The sequence below is a fragment of the Gobio gobio genome, assembly GCF_949357685.1.
Source record: "Gobio gobio genome assembly, chromosome: 15".
Taxonomy (NCBI): Eukaryota; Metazoa; Chordata; class Actinopteri; order Cypriniformes; family Gobionidae; genus Gobio; species Gobio gobio.
This window is the reverse complement of record NC_137108.1, coordinates 16,343,874-16,368,948: the sequence shown is the minus strand read 5'-3', so window position 1 is coordinate 16,368,948 and position 25,075 is coordinate 16,343,874. Positions and strand designations below refer to the sequence as shown.

The following is a 25,075-nucleotide window of genomic DNA, read 5'->3' as shown; positions in this document are numbered from 1 at the left end:
CCCTCTTGGAGGTAAAAAAAGAGCTAGTTAAATCCTCAGAAACAGAGAAGTGTCCTGATGAATGTAGGCTCTGATGAAGCTTCAATTTATTTAAAATCAAGATGTAAAATTAAAATTAGATATATTTTCTTCTCCCTCAATAACTACTAAGGATCACAAAACCCAGGGTTTGGATCATATTAAGTTTTTTCAGTCACGGATCAGATCATTTTTCGGATCAGCAAGTCAAAAATATATTCATTTTTGTGGGTGGGGGTACCTTTGCTTTCCATTTATTACTTAAAGCACACTTTAAGTACTCCGATACCAATAAAGTTCAAACTATATTAAAAGGCAAGTGAAGAGTCAGTAAAAAACAAATACACTAATTTCAAGCATAGATAAATACAATATAAAGTTAAAAATAAAGTAAGGTCTAACTAGTATTCATTTCAGGTACAGAAATGTAATAAATGTAAAATAACACTATAGTGTTCACTGTATACGTTTAATATAAAGTATACCCGGTTAAAGTGGTGTTGATTAACATTAATGACAGACAACAGCAGGTATTTAAAGGCTACTGTCACTTCAAGACCTAATGCACGGATCCAATATAAATGATACACATCCGATTTCTTTCTCAACTGTTTACATTCACTTAAGACATAACCAACTGCGTTTACGAGAATACTTGCCAAGACGGGTATTTTGATCATTTTTGTGTCTGTGTGTCCATCCAAGTGCAAGGAGATGCGAAAGAGGAATCAGTTTCAAAAAATAATTTCTCTCTGTATTTGTGACCTTTGGTTGTGTGCAGCTGCGCCCACAGATAACAGCATGCGAGTACCGAATTAAGTTCTCTTTTGCCTCTTCTAGCGCCGGAATGATTGAAAATCTATGGAATGCGTAAACTGGCAAGACAAAACACGTGCAAATTATAAACTGTCACTCCATGGTGGTTAAACTTGCAATTTCTCCGTGAATCACATGCTGGTCCATACAGATCATGGAACGACTACGATCCGTTAAACCTCTATTGTGGAAAATATAGAATCAGGACCTTCTGAAATTGCAAAATGTAAATAAATAAAATAAAATTTTACAAACGTTTTCATGGTTGCAGCAGAAAAACCAGAGGAAATAACTTAATGGGGGGCCTTCAAAGATTATGTTGGATAGCGGTGGGGGCCAGGTCAAAAAGACTCACCACCACATCTCCAGTTGAGACATTCTAGTCCTTAGATATGGGGCTGCTCGATTATGGAAAAAATCATAATCACGATTATTTTGGTCAATATTGAAATCACGATTATGTAACACGATTATTTCACATGACTTTGGGAATGTGTTGTATTTATTAAAAATACACCTTTCAACAATTCAATTGAAATTGTAACATTTGTTGTACTTTTTGAACTATTAAAATAAATAACATAACATATATTCAAATCAAAGTATAAAAGTATTCACGTAAAAATGATAACCACAAATAAATAAGATCAACAATATGGTTCGGCTAGATATGCTTTTCAGGTACGTAGAACATTAGTTTTCAGGTACAGAAATGTATCAAATGTAAAATAACATTGCATATTTGAGTGCATAAATTAAAGATTAATCCTATTAAACTTACAAAAGCTATTCAATCAAGAGCGGTGAGTGATGTCCTTGTCTTTTGTTGTTTGACATTAAACAGACAGCAGTAAAGGCTACTGCCTCTTTAAGACCTAATGATCGGATATGCGTCGTCTTTATCGACTGTATAAAGTTCACTTAAGGCATATACAGACTATGTCTGCTAGGATACTCATCAAGATGGACATGTTGACATACATTTTTTGTGTGAGTTTGTCCGTTCAAGAGCAAGACTTGAAAGAGAACTCAATATTTGCACGCTGAGAGACGTGTGCGCGCTCTCGGATGAGCGCACAGAGATACATTTTCTCACAGCGCGCTGCTTCTAATTCGCGTCTTCTGGCACTAAACCCGGGTGATGACGGTGAAAACGACTGGTCATATTCGAAAATATGGCAGCACTCGCATGCATTGAACAAAGTTTACAAAGAGAGAATTATTTGAAAAATATGAGGGGGAAAAAAGGACGTTTACACGACACCCCTGCTCTCGTCAGTTTTTGTTTCTTTATTAGATTGTCATAGGTCACTCTGTTTAATTTTCAAGTGTTTAAACAAATTTGTGGTGTTCCCTTGCGTTGCAGCCACTACCATGTAGCAAATCTTGCACGTAGCATGTTTCTGCTCGTCGTCTGATTCCTCGAAGCCAAACTGTTCCCAGACAACGGAGTTGGTTTTGCCTCTTTTGCTCACCAAACGCTGCTGTAACTGCCCTCCTTCTGCCATCTTTAGTTTACTCGCGCCGAGTTTTTAAATTCCACTCGCGACCTGAGAGAGTTTGTGGCTTCGGGAGGGGCGGATGAGCGCGTGCGCGTTTCATTCAGAACGCAAGACAAATTAAGAGTGTTCTTGCAAAACTGTACATGGCGAAATAATCGTTTTTTCTCGATTGTACTATTTTGGTGATCGTTGGGAGGCAAAATCGAAATCAAAATTCGATTAATTGCACAGCCCTACTTAGATATGGCTACGGCCCCTCCTTCAAAGTAATTTGTCTCCAGTTGTCATTCCAACTGAAAGAAATGTCAAGATCAACAATTTTCTAATATTGCATTTTCAAATTATAACCACGTTTCCTATCTAAATTACTTATTTAAATGATCTACACAAGCATTAAATCTAGAATGACAGGCAATGGTTTAAAGTCAAGGGTAAAGGGCAAAACTTTGTTTAAAGACCACAGAGTACCACGCTAATTTAAGCACTATGAAGTAACCGACAGGCAAACTTAAACTGCCCTCTGCTTCCTGATCTTTTTTTTTCTTCTGGGAAGTCACACATCCCCTTTGAGGTTTTCTCTCTTCCCAAAACACACATGGACAACATTTTCTCTCTCTCCCTCTCTACACAGAACCACATGGCCCTCCACCCTTCCACCCGCTGTGGGAGGTGTCTGCCCATTTAAATGACCTTATTGGCTGCTCATGAGGGGCAAAAACAAAATCAGCTGGGCCTCTTGCACATTGAATTCCAGAGTGCACGTGTGTGAGTGTTTTAGTGAAGCGTGAATGAGTTTGTACAGACATGCCATGCAGGTGGCTGAGGTTTGGTCTGGTTTCACTAAATGAAGAGATGCATTTCCATTGCACTTTTAATTGCCCACCTAAGAGAGGCTGGTACACCCCTACATATGACATTAGCATTGACTGAGTCAACAGCCAAACTTAGCCAACACGTAACCTCACATATAAACTAAATGGAAGCTTTGTATCAGGAATAGTGGTTGCGATATAATGGCATTGCAATTGGATTATATCAGTGAGATCATACTTTGAGTGACAGGCCTCAATCCTTTGTTGATGTTGGCCTTTCCACTTGTTTAGGTTAAGAGTGAAGTATTAAACTGCAAATAACTGACCGCCAAACCATAACAGATCTGAACCGAGAGTCTCATTCACTAAGAGTGCGGTATGCACAGATTTTTACATAAACAAATCTGTATACGAAAGTACAGTCTGTATAAAAGGCATTATGAAGATGGCTCAGGTTCTTGATGCTGTCCGTTCCTGTCATGTTTGTCAGCTCAATGACAAAACTGTCAAGTTACATCCTGCTCCTCTCTCCATATGGTGCCAGAAAGTGGTTGTGAATATAGAAAGTGGTTGTGAATACAGGCGTGCCATTTGACACTGCATCCGACTGCAGGTTTGCTATAGCATTAACTGATTATTACAGCAAATGGCCTGAGGTCTCCTTTACCCACAGTGTCACTACAGATTCTGTGGTATCGTTTCTGTCATCAGTGTTCAGCCGTCACGGAAATCCATTGAGTATTGTTACTGATAACGGCGTTCAGTTTATGTCTGCTGCTTTCGCTGCTTTTCTGGAAGGAATATTCATCACCATCATTCCGGTCTCTGCCCAGAAGGTAATGGTGCTGTAGAGAGGTTCAACCGGGTGCATAAACAAACTGTCCAAATGGCCATCCAGCAACACCACAGGTAACTGACTTCTTGCAGGCCCCCTTTTAGAACTGATACTTCACTGTTTCAGCTCCTCTGTGGCAGGCAAATGCACACAAGGCTATCATATTGTGCCATTTGCTCCCATGTACCCGGCAACTGACATGGCTGTCGGCCAAAGGGTTACACAGGTGCAACAAAATAAAAGCGTACACTGATGCCAAGTAGGGTGCTCGCACTCCTCGTTTCCAGGAGGGGGATAAAGTGAGGGGAATGGACCCCCTTGAATGTTCCTAAGAAACACACAAAGTTTACCGATCCACTCACGGTTGCCAAAAGACTAGGCGCACATGGTGCTTTTTTTGCTGTCATACAAGCTTGCAGGCATTATTTTTTTACTCTCTGGAAAAATTGTGAAAATCATTGATGCTGGTATGGTCCGTTTACATTTTGTGAGCGGAATTACGTGCTGAGTCGAGTACCTTACAAATATCTCCCGAGCTCCCAATTTTTTTATTTTTTATTTGGGGAGTCGGCCTGATTTTGCCCAGTGTATAGGCTGTCCTTTATTGCCAAATCATACATGCTAGATCTAAGAATATTATTATAGCCCAGTGGCTGCGTGCATAAACACTCTCTCTCTAGTCTCTGTGCTGTTCTCTGCTTTTCACCAAATCATTTGCACACTAGTCTTTTTATTTGCTTTCTTTTTTCTATACGAACCAACAGAAGCAACATTGAAAGTTCCAGTTTCCGTGATTGGCGCGAAAGCTTATGCGATTGCCGCCAGCTCGCCATTCCATGTACCAGATGCTTCGACATTATTAGACGATTATCAGGTTAACTGACGCGTAACGTGTTCAGTGGCTCACGGCATCCCGGGTGTCCGCACAGTGTATGTCACTTACGCCCGTTTCACACATACTCCATCTGCAGTGCGTATGCAGTGCGTGTGAGCAGCACGCCCTGTTGTGCTTTCATATATGCTGCGTTTTCAGCGTGCAAGTGACCTGCGGTTGTATACCACAAACACACCATTTATTATTATTAATTTTTTTTTTTTTCAAATCCAAAAGTGGTTACTGAACATGGGTTGTCAGAATTGCAATTCTCTTTGTTTACACTTTCATAGATGTCACGTTTTAATGTAGTACATTTAAACAACGTTTTATTAAATTCATTACTTTATATTTATTAACCTACTTTAGATTTAGCTCACACAAGTGGCAAAACATTTAAACATAGGTTATAGCCTATAAACATTTTAAATTAGAAACTTACAATAGGCTATACAAAAACAGCCGACTCGTCTTTTCTTTCGTTTTTAAACCCTTTTAAAAGCAGGTCATAAAGACCTTTGTTTTTCCACCTCCAAGAACGTACGAGTGCTATCCATTATTTCACATTTTTTATCTAAATGCCAGGTAAGGTGTCGTTGTCTTGCTTTACCCGAAAAAAAAGCCACGTGTTGACTTTGAAACTTCTTTTTATGGACTTCAAAAACAGAGCAACTATTATTGCAATTATAATGCTTGGATTAGCCTGGACTTTTGTAATATAACTCTGATTGTGCTCGTCTGAAAGAAGAATGTCATATACACCTAGGATGACTTGAGGGTGAGTAAATCATGGGCTAATTTTCATTTTTGGGTGAACCATCCCTTTAAGCCTTTGGGGCGAAGACACTGTACAATGTAATCATTTCGTCTGCGTACATTGCATACCGCGCCGTTTTACTTCCTTTTCCGGGTCAGAACGTCTTGGGCTGTTTCGCCAGTGTATTGTGTAAATGCCAATATCAGATACGGGTCGCTTTTAAAAGATGATGCAAGTGGGTCGTCGAACAAATTGGATACAGTCACCAAATCGGAATTGTGTAAATGCGGCCTTAGATATGATGTGCTGTACTGGATCTGATGCGTGGATGTGTTTGCATTGTCGATGTAACTTTTTTTTTTTTTTAAAGGGGAAAATGTTGTATTCATGAGTGAATTGTATTGTTAACTAGCATTTTGAAACGGGAAGTATGAACTGTTTAAGTGTTGTGTAATGACGTCATGTGAATGAGTTAAGTGAATGAGACCCAATGTCCTATTTTCAAATGCTGGATTGTTGTGCATGCAATTATTAGGTTTGATTTACTTATTACATTTCTTGGTTACACTTTAGAATAATGGTCATTAGTTAATGTATTAACTAACATGAACTAAACATGAGCAGTACATTTGTTACTGTATTTGTTCATCTTTGTTAACGTTAGTTAATAAAAATACAGCTGTTCATGGTTTGTTCATGTTAGTTCACAGTGCATTAACTAATGTTAACAAGATTTTGATAATGCATTAGTAAATGCTGAAATTAACATTAACAAAGATTAATAAACGCTTTACAAGTGCAGTTCATTATTAGTTAATGTTAAATAATGTAGTTAACTAATGTTAACTAATGACCATTATTCTAAGTGTTACCCATTTCTTTATTGAAAACAATCAATTATATTTTTCTTTGTCTTTTGCCAATATTATGACACGACAGTATGACAGTACACAACTGGATAAACATTCTCAGACGGACCAGCTTTAAGCTGCTAAGCAATTCAAATCTAAATGTGTATGTGCAAAATGAAAGTGAAAAACCATTAAAACATCTCAAAACAGTTCCAGACAATCAGAAACTGTTTTATAAACATGTTATTTGTTCTCCCTGTGGCAGTATGATGATCATAAGATATGAAGTTAGTACTGCACCCACAAAGAAAAAAAAAGCCTCTAGACCCATCACTATCTCAAAACATTGTCTGCATACCATAACAGCTTCTTTGATAAACTGCCAGAGGTTTCATACTTAGAATTATGAAAGTGCTTCCATGTGACATTTCTGTATGTATTCTATGGAAATGGGGAGAAAAATAAAACTCCATCTGGTTTGCCGCCTAACCCTTCAAAGCTCATGCAACCACACACACAAATCCAAGCAGATCTACTTTCCACATACGCCAGTAGAAATGTCAGAGTTGAAGGGTGAACAGCTGTAATGATGAAGTCAGACTTGGAAAGGGCTTGAATTGCTTTCATTAGAATGCACCACTGTCCAGTGCCACACGCTACTGTATTTCAGGATGGCATTTCCAGCATCTCCATGAATGAAGCTGTAAATTTAGCGAGCTCACATACAGACTAATATCATCTCAGGCTCATAAAATTCATCGGCTTCCCAATGGATGGACTGGCCATGACACCAAAAGGTCTGTTTGTTGTCTCAATGTGACAAATGGCCTGCTACATAACTCTTAATAAAAATCTTGCTGTTCGAGCCTTGAAATAAAACAGCTGAAGTCTAGACGGAGAAGTGGGACGCCTGGTAAAATTCGCTGTGGCGTGTTTTGACTGGTGGAATTACTCAAACTTTCCACTGTGAGTCCTACTGAGTGCACTCCCTTTCTCCATCCTGACTGGCTACATCTGTCTTTCTTCCTTTAACAGCATTAAATGTTCAGACATATGTTGCTCTTTCACTGCATCCTGCTTTACAGCTCCGGGCAGAGCCTCTGGCCAGACACTTTTAAAATGCTTTCATGAAGGGCTTGGGGGAGGATGGAACATAGTAAGCCATGTTAAAACCATGTGTGAAGCTCTTTCTCTTAAAGATACTATAGATATAAAACTGTATGGACTAGAAACGCGAGTGTGTTTTTGACTACAAATAGGGAAATATCTAGAGGAAGTCTTATAGATAGCTAGACGTTGTATTAGTGAGGGATTTATTACATAATGGGCTGAAGTGATCACATTCCTTTTAAATGTTGCCTCAAAATGAGGAAAACCCACTCTGCAAACTCCTGTTAACCCCTGAGAGACTCTCTTGCATATGGCTTGCGTCTTGGTTCCTGGGAGTTCAGTTTATTTAAGTATGGACCACCAGATTCTGAGAAGAGTTCAAATGAAAATGATTCAAACAAAGAGCCACAGGGTAATGGAGTTCCAGAGACCGGAATTAAACACTCAATGTGTTATAGATCAGTGCAATAAAACGTTGATGGGTTACTTATGGGCCTTTCCAGATCACGGTTTACTTTGTTCATATTACAGCTGAGAGACTAACCTCAAACTTTTGAACAGTAGTGTTTAGCATATGGCAAAAAAAAGAAAAAAGATTGAAGCGTGTTGCTCAGCTCAAGAGACAAGTTAGTTTTAAGCAAACAGACTTTGAATTTAATATTTTATTATAAGGCTCAAAAGAAAGGATGATCACATATTATGAAAACATGGAAGATGTCCAGCCAGCCAACCAACCCTTCCATCCTTAGCCTCAGTAACTCGTTGTGTTAGTTCCCAACTCCAAGTGTTGGGAACTAAACTAAAGGGAAAGGAATCTGCATTCATGTCACAAAAAATGATGGATAGCTCACATAAGAGAGCAAGGAAGGGGTTGGTCTCTATGGTACTTCATTGACCCAACTAATCCCACATAGAATCCATTTTGGCTGTTTAGGATGACCCCTAACCTAAAGCCTTAAGCAAAAGAAGACTACAAGCTTTTAGATATTATTCTTTCCCATGCTTCACCACTAACCAAGAGCAGGCATTAGACATATGGTACAAACTAAGTACTATTCTGAACATCCAATGATTTAAAGCCTCAATTTTCGCCCTGACAACGTGAAAATGTCAATGAGGGAAGTCAAACAAAAAGCATCAGTACTTTAGCAACCAGTGCAGTGAATGTTTCAGACCCAAATGAAAAGAAGCTTCTTTTGAATGCTTTCACACCAGCAGCACCACTACGGCACTATCTACGGATTTGGATACCTACTGCTGCTTCTCGTCCAATGTGCGACTAGATCCCCATGAGACAAGGCCATTTTTTTTAATGGATGTCAATGAGGAGAGGCTTCAATACGCTGAATTCTGTACACTGACTTTCGTGAGAAAACAGCTGATGGTTTTATGAAATGACAGTGTCCAGATCTTCAATGCGTTTACCATTAAACATTCACGTTGGAGTGAGCTACAATTCAGAAATTACAATGAAGAGAAGTCACAAGAAATAGTTTTTATAACAATTCTTTCAAAGTCTTTCAAATGCTTCAGATTCAGCTTTAATACAACAATTATTTAAATCCAAGCAGCAATTTTGATAATCTGGTTTATTTCTGATATTTTTTGTTTTGGCTAGTTAAAAGTCCGGTATGGCCAGTAACTTACTGGCTGGTGAGTGAAACAGTTAATTTAACCCCTTGATAAGAACTGTAATGGGCATTTAATTATTGGATCATAGTTTTCATGAAAAATGATCAGAAAGAAATACCAAAATTTAAAATGCACATATTTTCACTTCTTAAAGGATTAGTTCACTTCAGAATTAAAATTCTGATATTTTACTCAACTCCATATCATCAATGTCTTTCTTCTGTTAAAAAATAAATTACGTTTTTTCGAGGAAAACATTCCACGATTTTTCTCCATATAGTGGACTCAACTAACGAATAGATCCAAATTGCAGTCCCAATGCAGCTTCAAAGAGCACTACATGATTCCAGCCGATGAATAAGGGTCTTATCTAGCGACACGAATCTGTCATTTTCGAAATAAAATAAAAATGGATATACTTTAACCACAACGGCTCGTCTTGCACTGCTCCGCGATGTGCCACGCATGCCGTAATCACGTCGGAAAGGTCACGCACATGGGCGTCGGAAGCAAAAAAAATGTGGGTGGGTGCTCCCCTAAATAAAGCGTCTAATGTGTGTTTAATAATTAGTGCTGGTCCGAATACCTTTTTTTTTTTTCAGAAAGAGGGGGCTGAACATTCTTCTCTCTAATAAAGGCAGGAATCTCGAGAAGCGGCACGCCTCACGCAGGCAGGGCTTATATGCTCCGAGAACGGACACTGCACTACTGATGCAAAACACACAGGTCTATTACGTTCAGTAACAAGCTCCTATATTTCACAGTATATTCATTTAGATTGATAATAATGGGTAATATTAGGCTTGCTGCGATAGTCTGTGTTACCAGTGTTCAGGCATAACACCGGTTACATTACTTGTTCACCGCGCCACCGTCCCCGTCATTTTGATATTTTATAGCAAAAATGTGTTCAGTTAGAGATCAGATTAACTACAATTAAAAACTGAACGTGCAGCGTGAGCCGAACGAGAGTCGCAGCACAAACCAGCAGCAGGAGTCAGATCTCATTCATCACGAGAGTGAGGAGCTGAATTACAAGATGATCACGGAAGATTTTGTTTCAAAGCGAAATGTAAAAGCGCCTATTTAAGGGAGTTTATCATAGGGCTGTGCAATTAATTGAATTGACTTGATTGGGTCTTGTCCCACCCACATACAATGGTTCAGACGCCCATGGTAACACGTGACATAGGTGCACTGTAAAAAAATATTTAAAAAGTAAGTTACCTGGTTGCCTTAAAGGGTAACTAAACCCTAAACCAACTTTTTTTAGTTAATGATCTGTAATACTGGGGCTTTATTAATGCTGTTCATTGATTCGAGTAAATGTTTTGACATTTGAGTATAAAGTGTTTTAATTCTATAAAATATGGTGTAAAACCGCCAAAGTGCTGCCCTCTTAAGGTTGAACGGTGGCTACTGCAGTTGAATTTTCCTATTGGATGTTGTGGTACATCGTGACGTAGGATGGTACTTCCAACGGCTCACTATCCGCGCCCCTAGCACGAGCTCACCACGCCCTCAGAAATGTTTCCTCCAATCACATGATGAGAACGGCTTCACTCCAGTATGAACTGTCATATTACATGAAGTAGAAACATTATGAATGAAACTGACTTGACACTTGCTTTAACATTGTATTGAAGAAAATACGGTTAAATAATGCAGTTGTCAGTACACGTCAGGCTTTTCTTGCGATATTATTGCCGCCCGTCATGTATACAGATAATTTCTAGGGATGCACCGAATATTCGGCCACCGAAAATTTTCGGCCGAAAATGCCCCAAAAGTGCATTTTCGGTTTTCGGCCGAAAGACTTTTATCACCAAAACAACATGGCCGAAATGTTGTGATGACGCAAACAGAAACCGCGACCTGCACGTGCTTATCTGAAGCAACATGTTTGCGGTGTGGACGTATTTCAGTATATTTGAGAAACACCCACGTCTGCTCCATGCACACGAGAGCTCATGTTCTCGATGAGAAGAGGACCAGACTTCACTGTGAAACCGAACGCAATCTTTAACAGTGGGCATGTTTTAAGCGCGGAACACACTTCAATCTGGCGGCAGCGCGCGCGCGTGAACGCGATCATCTGTGAGCGCGATCGATCATCTCTTCCTTAAGAATAAACATGAATGAACATCTAAGGTGTGTTGAGGATACATTACAACTTACTGTCACGTATCATATGTGGTGTAATCGCTCAGTCAGTGTTTCAACGGCAGAAAGACCTCAATATAACTGCTGTAAACTAAACAGTCATGTAGCAGCACATTTACCTCAGGCACCTCAGTGTCCACAGCTGTTAGTTCACTAGAAAAATCAACTCTTTCACTAAATATATGCTCTATATTAGCCGTTATATTCATTATATTCTACTTAACCTGTTAATGATATCTTGATTATTTCATGTATGTTTAAATAAAATGACAGACACTGTGTTTAAATGATTATATTTCAACAACGAATTGGATAAAAAACTATTTTATAATTAGATTTAGAAGGTATTGCAAAAACTGCCTTATGTGAAGTGTACATGTTTGTGTACTATGTTATTTGAGTGTTGATTATTAGACCTAAAAATAAATAGCAACTGAATTTAGGCTAATAGTTTGGGCTCTGTTTTTAACCTTTAATATTAATGTGCAAGTAAGGGCTCCCTATATAGTTTAGAGCAATATATGCAATAAACTTTTAGTTATAATTTAATTCATTTAAGGACAGATACTTTTTTTTCTTCAGTAAACCAATAAAAATAAATAAAAAGCCATTTTGTAAAACTGCTGTACCGAACCGTCAGTTTTGTGTACCGCTACACCCCTATTCTACAGTTAACATATGGGCTATGGCAGTCTTTGCTTTGATACACTATTATGTTGAAGGCCTACAGAGAAAATAGTTGTATCTTTAAGCAGTTGCACTTGTTCTGAATGCACTTTCTTGTAGTAACGTTAGTCCTACAGAGAAAATTTTTAAATGCACTAGACCTAAATGCACTTTGTTTTTATGAGAGAACATTTAATTTAAAAACCTTTCAGTAGGCCTGTACATTATTATTTAATGTACAAATGAGTGGGGTCAAGTTAAACATTTTAGTTTGAATTTTATTTTATACTGTGCATTGTTGCAATGTGCTAAATAAATATTGGCATAACTTGTAATTGATTTATTCTTTGAAACTTTAATATTAATGTATGCAATTGCAATGCCTTGATTTTAGTAAAGTTAGTACACAGTCATAGCCATAAATGCAATGGTACTAATAATTGGCATAATTTCTGTCGGTGTTTCGGTTTTCGGCTTTCGGCCTTGGTTTCCTCTTTTTCGGTTTTCGGTTTCGGCCAAGAATTTTCATTTCGGTGCATCCCTAATAATTTCATACATGAGACGCGCTTTCAAACCCTGACACGCAAGTGGTTGCCGCGGACGCAGTAATGAACAACAATACCGTAACATGCTGGCGTATATAGTCTTAACTTATTTGAGGAAATCTGTTTATAATAGGCTTTTAAGTCTGAACTTATTGGTCCTGCGCGGATTCAGTTAATTTGAATGAAAATACATCGTATGTATATCAGATATCTGATCTATTTTTAGTGGCATTTAGTGTAAGGATTTAACTGTTCATAGATTAGGTCAGTTCTCTTGCGCTGCTGCTTCACTAGCATCGTCTGCATCGGATGTTAACGCAGTTTGAGCCAGCGGCTCGCATTGATAAGGCTCCAGGTTTGTGTCTACAGACAATCCACCCTCCTCCACTTCAGGTGATAGTAGGAGAAATGACCGCTCTGTTGCAAAGCTGGCGTCACTCCAGCCATTCTCCATCTTTGCGACTCGCGAGTCAGACAGCTGTCAATCAATCCGTCACTGCGGGTCTCAGGTGCACGCCCTCCGCTCAGCCCCACCCTTGGTTCGTCCCCTCTGTCTCCGCTGGGCTCTGCCCACTTTTCCAGCATTTTTCAAAATTTGCCAGTGGGTGGAGTTAAGCTCTAAGCAGGGGTTTAGTTACCCTTTAAAATGTAGTTCATTGAAATAAAAAAATGTTGTTAATGCAATGAACATTTGAGAATCGACATCACCCTTTATTCAAATATTATTAAAAGATTTTGTAAGCATATTTTCTAATTGTGTGTTTTATTTGTAATAATGAAGTGCTATTTTAATGATTTATCACAACATTTAATAGATAATATTTTGAGTTTCTATTTATTAAACCAATTTCCTTCATTGTATGAACTCAAATATTTAATTTCAATGAACTCAAAAATCAGGTTACTTACTTTTTTAAGTTAAACCAACAATATTCTTTTACAGTGTGGAAGTACCGTAAGCAGGATAAAAATTCTGAATGTTTTCCTCAAACTTATTTTCTTTTCAACTGAAGAAAGAAAGACAAACATCTTGGATGACATGGGGGTGAGTAAAATATCAGGAACTATTCATTCTGAAGTGAACTACTCCTTTAAATCATTTTTATCTGATTGAGATGAATAGGACATGCTGACAGCTTTCTCCAGATATATTAGACCTTGTCGATGTAAACAGTCATTTAAGTCTTAAGTGAATGTAAACGGGTGACACAAAAAAGAAAAGACATGAAAAATATTGCATCTGGGCATTAGGCTTGCAGTGTAAATGCATCCTAATAGACCAGTCCTTTACGCAACAAAAGGAGTCGATAGTGCTGGGACAGTGTGGACAGTGCATGAATAATGCAAAGGCAATTACTTTCAAACAAAGAGATGGACACCATTAGTCCTTCCATTAATTAAAGAAGAGAACATGAAGATTTTAGATCGGGATTCAGCGTTTTCAGGCTTATGAGTGCAAAATGTTTCACATCTGAAGACTTACAATTCCAAAATAATAATAATAAGCTTTCCTATTGTATTGTTTAAATGGGTCTAAGTAAAGGAGCAGATGTCATGAAGGCTGAAAGCACTGTTGAATGTACAACTCTAAGTCGCTTTAGGGGGAGGATGGGGCTGGGTGTTACTCGCCAACCCAGTGCGCTTACACACACACACACACACACACACACACTACTGTTTGACCTTTCACCAGGAGGATTTCTTCACCTTTAACAAACACACACACACACACACACACACACAGAAACAGGAATGTAAAAAGCATCTAATGGCCAGGTCGGCTCACTCCAACCAAACTAACCAGACAGAGATGTAGACAATGATTAAGAATCCCACTGGTCTCCCAGGTGGCTTCTGGGAACTGATGTCATAGCATTCCATAGACACAGCCTCCGAGCAAGAGCTTCCTGTTTCCCCCCCTACTGAGGTTTAACTCCACTCTCTATAGAAATCATTACTACACACTTTTCTTCATTCTTCTTCCATAAACACAGCACATACGCATCTATGAAGCCAACAACATGACACATAAATCTAGCTTAAATCTCAATTTTGCAATTAAATGTACCCTGGGAGAAAATATCGCTGGAAAATATGGCCTTGGCAACTGATATCACGTCATGCTCGGTAGGCTACAGATACGACACTGAATTATGTCATGTTATTAGTCATGACACGAGTTAGGCCCTAAGTCACAGTTAATTTCTTCATAATGTCAGAGGAACATGAATAAGCTATTCTGTTTATGACAGTAGCCCTGAAAAACACGAGGGCTCAGCGAAAAGTCCCTCTGTGTGGATATGGAGGCTGACGGATGGTGTGGAGTGTTTCTGGCTGGTGCAGTGCATTGTGGACTATATGTGAGGCAAGCAGGATGAGTGCTCACAGCACACAGCTGGTGCCACCAGCATACAGACATTAACATGCCCACTGTACTATAAAAACTCCTGGCACACGGAGAAAATATACAAATAGCCTATGTGACGAATTTATGTAGGCTTATTTTGCAGACAAAAAAAAAAACCTGAAAAATGATATATTTTCAAAATATATTCAATGAGAAACATGGCATTTTTAATACTAATACTACTTAGTTGTTAATGTTAAAATAAAATATTGATGAACTGAAGTTATATCAGCTTTATTGATTAAAAAGGGAGAGCTCTTTGCTTGCTTTCTGTACATAATGTCCGTAATGCGCTTCCTTTTCATTAGATATTCTGGTAACACTTCTTTAGGTATGCACATTTACTAACATATTGGCTGTTTATTAGTACTTATAAAGCACATATTAATGCCTTATTCAGCATGACCCTATTCTACATCCCTAATCCAACCCGATACCTACACCTAACCACTACCTTACTAACTATTAATAAGCAGTAATTAGGAGACAAAAGTCGTAGTTAATAGTGAGAATTGGACCCTAATCTAAAGTGTGACCGATATTTTTAATGCAATGTTTATGTGAACAATATTTGAAGGCTACATGCTATGTGTTAATGTATCATTTACTAATAATCATTAACACCATTAAAAAAAAAAATAATTTACCTAATGTTTTATTTTTCAGAGTAGTTAAATAAAAACATTAAAACAAAATGGCTACAAATCTATACCAAAATTGGTGCAGAAAATGAAATTATACACACATACATACGTCTACACACATTAATTTGAGCTCATTTAGATCAGAAAATAACTTTGCAATAATAAATATAATAGCATGTATTAATCATTAAAATTCATAATGATTGTGTTTTTATTATTGTAAAATGATTCCAGTTTTTTTAGCTGAAATTATGAACAAAAAAAATCTAAAGTTAAAACCGATTTAAAATCAATTCCGGTCTTCATACTGGAAACACTTAAATATTTATCAGTGGTAGAAAATAAAATATCATTAATAATACTTTGGAACATGAAACTTTAGCAACAATCACCACAAAATATAAATACATTCAAATAAATCAGTACATAAAATTATATATAAAAACAGTACATTTACATTAATATACGTTAATTGTTAAATTATACAAGTACGCTAAATTACCACTACATACCTTCATTGACATCACCTGTATTAACAGTATTAACTAAATACCTGTGAAAAAAAGCTATTTTAAATTATTTCCGAATTCAAAAAAGTATGTTTCTCATTAAATTTTGTTGACAACAACGTTAGGGCTCTACCAGCTAAACATATTCCAACGTGAAGTACAGTGCAAAGGTGAAATCACAGTGAGAATTTATATATGAATGTTTATGTAACAATGCTCAAACAGAGAACAGCATGTCCCAGATGAAGACCTGGATGAAAAAAAAAACTATGAAACAGCAGCAAGAGCTCTCACATCAATCTAGAAAACATATGGACGCCTGAAGCTATACTATACGCAGCTGCTCTACGTATTGCTTTGGAATCCATAACACTGGTAAAAATATAAAGTGCTGCGATTTCTAGAAAGCATCATGACAGGGTGATCAAAGTCTGAAAGAATAACTTCCAACATGAAAAGGGCCTGTTATTTAAAACCCTCAAACAGATGAATGGTCAGGAACACTTTTTTTAAAAACAGATATGAACCATCTGAACTGATAAATGGAGATGATCAGTGTTTGAAGTGATATTCACGATTGTGTACTTCAATACTGTTATGACTCATGGTTTGCATAAATTAAGTTAATTATAAGTAACTAATGATACAAAAGTTAATCACTGTCAAGTTAGAAATACACATTTTATGCTAAACACCCAAAATAACCCTACACACACATTTGAGACCATTTAGATAGGAAAATAGCTTTACATAAATAAATTTAACAGTATTAACATTAGTTAATGTATTAACGTGAACTAACAATGAGCTACACATTTGTTACAGTATTTATTCATCTTAACAAACAGTTCACAAAAATACAGCTGATCATTGTTTGTTCATGTTAGTTTAGTGCATTAACTTAAATACAACTTTTGTTATTAAATATGTACTAGTAAATGTTGAAATTAACATTAACTAAGATTAATAAAAGCTGTACTAATTCTTAGTTCATGTTAACTAATGAAACCTTAATGTTACCAATGAATCATTTACATTCACTTTAAATCATTAAAATTCATAATGATTATGTTTTTATTATTGAAATCTAATTGCATATTCAAAAAACTGAAATTATACCTAAAAAATAAACATCTAAAATATATTTATCTCCCTCTCTATCTATATCTATAATAAATGTAAACGTAAACTGATTTAAATTCATTTCTGCATACAGGAAACAAAATAATTGGCTGCTCTCTATGATCTTTATTTTCAGTCTTCAGCATGAAATGTAAGCTCCACAAAACCACCAAAGAAATTTTAGATGACATCCTCCCAGATTAGTGGCGAACCAATATGGGTTTTTAACGGTTCACTTTAAATTATTCCACATGTTCCCCTAAATCTTGAATAAATCCTTAACCACAAGGTTGTGCATCTATGACAACCTTTTAGTAGATCTGAATGTTAATAACGAGGACCAATTTAGCAGATGTTTTATCCAAAGCACTTACTACAGTTTGCAGTGAACGTGTGAATACACCAGTAATGGTTCTCGGTCAAACCCGGTCGAGGTTCGAACCTACAACCTTCCAGAGAGCGGATCAGATCTTTAACCACTAGACAAAATTATTGAAACACGAATGACTGCAGATCCAACTCACCGCGTTATCATGCTGCTGGCAGAACTCCATCCTCTCCTGGAAAACATTCAGCATGGAGAAGCTGCTATGGAAGGACTGGGAGATGTTGACCGGGGTGTTGGAGTTGTTGGTGCGGTTGGCCAGGTGTAAGCTCTCCATCAGCCCCTCGATGAAGTGGTCTTTGGTGAGTCGGACCCTCTGGTGGGCGCGCACGCAGTTATCGCACAGGTACTCCTGGCAGTCCAGGCAGTGGGAGGTAGCGGGGTTGCCCTCGTCACAAGAGCTGCACTGGGGGTCTGAGAGGTGCTGGGGTCTCAGAAGCCCACCGTGATGGACCACCGATGAAGACGACCGACCGTTCTTGCACTGTTCCTCAGCAGAGACCACCACATCCAGCAGGTTGCTGAAGAGAAAGTTGGAGGAGGGCAGCGCGTCCACGCCTGATTCCGACAAAGACACTTTTTGGTCGCATGTGGGGCATCTGAGCTTCAGAGGGTCACCGGGGCTGCGGTGGCCCTCCAGGCATTGCCTGCAGAAGGCGTGCAGACAGGGCAGGACGTGCAGCCTCCTGGTGGATGAGGTAGATGAGGAGTTGGAGGTCTGGGAGGACGAGGAGGAGGTAGATGAATTGGAGGAGATCGGAGCAGAGCAGCCGCACAGCTCCTTGCACAGCGGACATGTTTGCAGGTCGGAGTCTGGGAAAGACGCCATTTGCGCAGAGGACCACAGAATAACTTCACACATAAAGACGCGTTAAGATACACGAAGGCTGCCGAAATGGTTCCCTGATCAATTTAAGCAGATCATAGAGTGTACATGATCCTACTGTGAGCTACATTCAAAGATGCGCGATATATCTACATTCCCGTTTAATAAGTTTAGACTGAATTTGGCTCTCTGGTTGCGTTACCTTTATTAGCTGATTCGCAGAACAAACTCTATACGCAACTTCTCGAGTGCACTTTAACCATTTGGAGACCAAGTGTCATTTTGAGGCCTTATAATCCCTCGTTGTGGGGCATTAACATTGTTGCGAAACATGAAATCCGCTGCGAGGTCCCTGCTCCGATCCTCCCCCACCGCCGCATGACGAGAGGGGCCAAACGCGCTCGGTACAGTGTCAGTTTTGTCCTTTCCAAACGCAAATATGTCCGTTTTCCATGAAGGCGCTTTAGTCTACCATCAGCGCGTCATTATTCTCAATTCGCGCTTGCGCGAGCCGAAATTAAATAATTCAAAGTATGTCCCATGTAGCTCGTTAGCACGCAGGGCCCCTCAAGATCCTGTTACTGTGATGAGGCTGAAAAGCCCCTTTAACTTCTCTGAGTCCGCTTACAGTAACAGTTTCGCGAGGGGAATAAAGTAACCATTCAACATTTCGTTTCCACTCGTTCCCGAGGTTTCAGCTGCCCATATTCGTCTCGCGTTCACAGCGCAAAACAAACGCTCTCCCCGCTTCAATCCGCATTCATTTTCATTGGGAATGACGCTCGCGCGTACGCGTGACCATCAAGAGAACGCGTCCATACTAAAAAATGCCCAGAGAGCGCACTTCCGCCTGTGAACACTCTACAGGGGCGGGGTTTGTGTTACGAGGGGGCGGGGTTAGGCATGGCATTGACTAATAAAATAGCTAGTAGCTAACATATTCAGTGACCAAAAATTGATTTTTTTTTAATGAGCAGCAGAATATCAGGGTTATAACTAAAACTAAAATGTAACACTATAAAAACATTTCTGTTTAATAAAATAAATGTTAACTGAAATTAATTAAAATATAAAAAACGTTTTATTTCAGCTAGTTGTCAAGTTGTTTACTTTATATAGGCTACTAAAATATCTAAATATATGTATATAATATTATATAAAAATACATACATATTATTAAAAAGGCAACTACTAAAAATGACAATAAACACAACAAAATTACTGAAACATAATAGTTATAATAATTCATATAAAATAATTAAAATAAAAAAAATATTTAATGTTTTAAATATTAATAAAAACTATAGGCTATAGTATCTTAATGAATCTAAAATAACACTGGTTAGTTGATCTAAAGGCTAGATGAAAGTTTATTTTATTTTATTACTTTCCATATTTTATTTTTTTACTAACATTACTGTCGTATATCTTTTTATTTTAATATTATCTTTTTTGGTTTAAATAAAACAATTATTCATAATTTTTTCAGCTCCATTTTGAGGAAAATATACTTTAAAATGATAATGTTAAATGATATCAAGTATCATTTTCTTTTTTGTTTAAATAAAACAATGATTCATGATTTTCCAGCTCCATTTTGAGGAAAATATAGGTACTTTATAATGATAATGCTAAAGTATATCAAGCATCATTTTCTTTTTCATTTAAATAAAACAATGTTTAATGATTTTTTAGCTATTTATGGTGATATCACTAAATGAAATGGAGCATAATATTATTTAGTTTTATTTTATTTATTTTTATTAGCATCACTGGTATAGTAGGCTATATTTTTTTATTATTATTTTAATATTATCTTCTTTATTTGAATAAAACAATGATTCATGATTTTTCAGCTCCATTTTGAGGGAAAATATACTTTATAATGATAATGGTAAATGATATCAAGCATTATTTTCTTTTTTGTTTAAATAAAACAATTATTCATGATTTCCAGCTCCATTTTGAGGAAAATATAGGTACTTTATAATGATAATGCTAAAGTATATCAAGCATCATTTTCTTTTTTGTTTAAATAAAACAATGTTTAATGATTTTTTTAGCTATTTATGGTGATATCACTAAATTAAATGGAGCATAATAATATTTAGTTTTATTTTATTTATTTTATTAGCATCACTGGTATAGTAGGCTATATGTTTTTTATTATTATTTTAATATTATCTTCTTTATTTGAATAAAACAATGATTCATGATTTTTCAGCTCCATTTTGAGGGAAAATATACTTTTTAAGGATCATGCTAAATTATATCAAGCATAATTTTCTTTTTTGTTTAAATAAAACAATGATTAATTACTATTTGATAACTTATGGTGATAGCACTAAATGAAATGGAGCATAATGTTATTTCAAAGGAACACAGTTCTGGTTTGGTGTGGATGAAGGGGTGATTGAGCATTATTGATGGGGCCGTGGGGTTACATAAGACAAAAAGGTTGGTAAACATGTTCTAGGACATGAAGATCCTTTTGTTCTCTCATTATTTCTCATTAATTCTCCCAGCCGTCATCTCTCAACAGTACATGCTAATTTCCCACCCACACCTGAACCAATGAAATCAATCTCAACCTTTTGGTAATCGATGCTATACGCCTCCTGAGGGCCCCTCCTGTAATAGATAGCTACCACATGTAGGACTGGCTTTTGTGCGCATTTATGGGCACTTAGGACGGGGTGCTGGGGTGGCTCTTGTGACAAGGGAGGAAGCTTCTCGGTGGGGCTTAGGCTCCAGATGCAGGCTGCCCAATAAAGCAGTGGGATGCCAGGCTGAAAGACAGGGCTTTGGGAGGGACCTTTTGACCCCATTATTATGGCTGGGATTAGGGGTAGTAGAGGCTGCCCACACTCAGCTGCAGAGCTCTGGCCATCCCAAGGACATTCCATTGATCTACATGAGGAAAAGGCCAGAATGGGGGGTTGGGTGAGGGCAGAGGCTCAGCGAAACCAAGCAAAGCAAGGAAGGGTCATGTCACATGGTGGAAATGACCACAGGCAATGTGGCCAGGGGTTATGCGTACGTGTGGATCTGCGTGTGCGCAATGAAGCACTGATTCTTTCTCAGGCCCAGGAAACAGCTAGTCCCATTAACCCTAACACTAATGTCTAAGGCCTCCAAATTATTAACATGATCAATACCTTTGCTGAGAACCCTGCACAATCTACCGCATGCCTTCTTTTGTTTGTGCTTTTTAGCAAGTAAAGGGCTTTTTAGTATAATTCTAAAAACGTTATAAGAACTACAGCGCTTTGATCATAAAACTAAGCATTTAAATATAATCTTACTTAGACATATCACTCAAAGATATAGCGTGACAACTGATATTTATATGCATTTTATGTAAAGAGCCCACTGATTTACATTATAAGCCATCAGAATTTCTTCAAGCTTTTTTGCCCATATAAATATCAGCAACTGCATCAAATTGCATATTATTGCTCAATTTGGGAGGGTTTCTTTTCCCCCTTCTCAAGTTTGAGTTCCTATATAGGCCATAAAAGCCTGATGTATCAAATATGATACTCAAAAAAAACACATATATGCTTTTTTAGATGAAAAAAAAATGGACGAAAGTAATATTATATATATATATATATATATATATATATATATATATATATATATATATATATATATATATATATATATATATATATATAGATATAGATATATATATATATATATATATATATATATATATATATATATATATATATATATATATATATATATAGATATAGATATATATATATATATATATATATAGATATAGATATATATATATATATATTCAAATATATATATATATATTTGACTGCACTGACTGTCGGATAAGAACAAAGCTTAAACAGAATTATAGCTGAATTAAACTTGAACTGTACATTGATCTGAATTGAATCAACACTGAGCTGAATAATGTTATGTAATATAATATGTTATATTACAATATGTAATATAATAATTTACAGCAGAATTTGAATGTCTCCTTTTTGATACCGTTTGTAATCATAATTGTGTTATTTTCCTGTTGATTACTGTTAAGCTGTTGTCCCCATATATATATATATATATATATATATATATATATATATATATATATATATATATATATATATATATATATATATATATATATATATATATATATATATATATACGATTGGCTTTATCACTTTGTCTCCTCTCCACCAATCAGCTGGTGTGTGGTGGGCGTTCTGGCGCAATATGACTGTCGTCGCATCATCCAGGTGGATGTCGCACATTGGTGGTGGTTGTGGAGATTTCCTCCTTCTATGTAAAGCGCTTTGAGTGCCTAGAAAGCGCTATATAAATGTAACAAATCTTTATTATTATTATTAGCTACTTTGAAACATTATAAAGTGCTATAAACATAAAGGTGACTTGACTTAAAAGTTCAAACTGTACAAATTTCAAAGATTTTGAATTTTCTGACTATTAATTCGCAGTGTTGCGGAAAGTTACTTTGAAAAGTAATGCATTACAATATTGCGTTACTCCCTTAAAAAGTAACTAATTGAGCTACTTAGTTACTTTTTAAGAAAAGTAATGCGTTACTTTTGCGTTACTTTTTCTCACCTGGGCTGGGCTCTTGTTTTGTTTTTTATAACAAAAAAGTGATATTTTTGTGCAACGGTAAAGACCTCTTCATACCAAAATTTAAATAATAAAAATGGTAAAAATGCAAATTCACGCATGAACAGTAGAGGGCGCAGCTCTGCTGTGCTTCCATTCTGGATAATGGTAGAATAGGATGCAGGAGAAAAAAGTTTTACCAATAAAAACAAAAAATCTAGTAATTTTCATCATTAAAAGGTCAGCAGCAAGACATTGGTAAATTAAATATAAAGGTAGATTATGCATAAAAAATAGTTGTTTTATTTAACATTTAATTATTGGAGGTTTGCATAGTACTCTGATTTTGCATTTGACTGATTTTATTCATTTTGAGGAGTACAGAATCTTTATTGTGCAAGTGAGTTAAATAAATGCTCACATTTAGTCTGGAACTACAATAACCATCATGTTTACACACAACGCCTGCACTTATTTTTCTCAACATGGGGGCAGGAGAGCTGTCAGTCAAATTAATGTGAAAAAGTAACTTGCGTTACTTTTTTTAAAAAGTAACTCAGATATTTTGTAGTAAATTTGAAAAGTAATGCGTTACTTTACTAGTTACTTGGAAAAAGTAATATTATTACGTAACTCAAGTTACTTGTAATGAGGTACCCCCAACACTGTTAATTCGTATCACCATCTAATTGATGGTTTTATTAAAGTCCAAATCATGTGGTCAGAAGTTAATGTTCCTTTGTGACTTTATTGTGTCTAGTGACGTGGCCCAATTAAACTATATCTGTAAGCGATTGTCCATTTTTGAGTGGCTTAATGTGCTTAAACCTCAACAATGCAATTGATAGATTCGTTATCAGCAGGGGTTTCCTGCAGGCCCCGTCTTAATCACAGGATTACATTTATATCCACTTACCTAACAAAGGGTCTTGGCCTGCCGTACCTTGTCGTATCACTGTTGTCCCGGCTAATTGATAATTTGTCTCTTGTTTAGCTTGTGACAGAAGATAGCTTTCACTGAAATTGCATTGAAATATACACTGCTGAAAATGCATGGAATGTTGGCAGAAAAACCATATTATTGCATATATTTAATTCACAAGACTCTTCTGCCATAGTTATGACCTTTGGGGAAAAGTATTGGCACTGAATACAAAAACACATGAAGCCTTCAATAAAGACCCTAGTAAATTGGTTAAAAGTTTGAAATGATATAATTATTAATTCATAATTCATGTTTTTGAATTTTGAATTCTCTTATGCTCACCAAGGCTGCATTTATTTGATCAAGTAAAAACAGTAATACTGTGAAATATTATTACAATTTAAAATAACTTACATTTTTTAAAATAATTTATCCCTGTGATGGCAAAGCTGAATTTTCAGCATCATTACTCCAGTCTTCAGTGTCACATGATCCTTTAGAAATCATTCTATATATTTGTTATTGATTATTATTGGTGATCAAGTATTAATAATAGTTGTTATTATTATCAATGTTGATAGCAGTTTTGCTGCATAATATTTCTGTGGAAATCTTTTTTTCAGGATTCTTCGACGAATAGAAAGTTCAAAAGAACAACCTTTATTCGAATTTGAAACTATAAATATCTTTTGAATTTGAAACTATAAACTGTTTCTTTTTATCTATGTAATGCATCCTTGCTGAACATAAGTATTAATTACAACAACAACAAAAAATATATATAGACCCCAAACTGTTGAATGGTAGTGTCTCACACAAATATTAATCAGCAAAAACAGTTTCAGAATGATAAATATTTCTCGAGCAGGAAATCATCATATTAGAATATTTTCTGAAGGATCATGTGACTGAAGACTGGAGTAATGCTGCCGAAAATTCAGCTTTGCCAACACAGGAATAAATTACATATTATAGTATTTTTACAGTTCTGATAAGCCTTTCATTTACTGATAATAAACCAAGGTATAAAGATGCAGTGAAGATGTATGAAGATGAAAATGC

The 25,075-nt window shown here is 36.6% G+C and overlaps 1 protein-coding gene across 1 annotated transcript in view; it reads right to left on the bottom strand.

The window, feature by feature from the left end:
- trim71 (tripartite motif containing 71, E3 ubiquitin protein ligase) overlaps window positions 1-19,328 on the bottom strand; it is a 36,481-nt gene extending 17,153 nt beyond the window's left edge. Inside the window, exon 1 of the mRNA XM_079837771.1 lies at window positions 17,788-19,328. Within this exon, the coding sequence (XP_079693897.1) occupies window positions 17,788-18,510 (723 nt within the window). The 5' untranslated portion in view covers window positions 18,511-19,328. The remainder of the gene's footprint in view (window positions 1-17,787) is intronic.
- Between the last annotated feature and the right edge of the window lie 5,747 nt (window positions 19,329-25,075).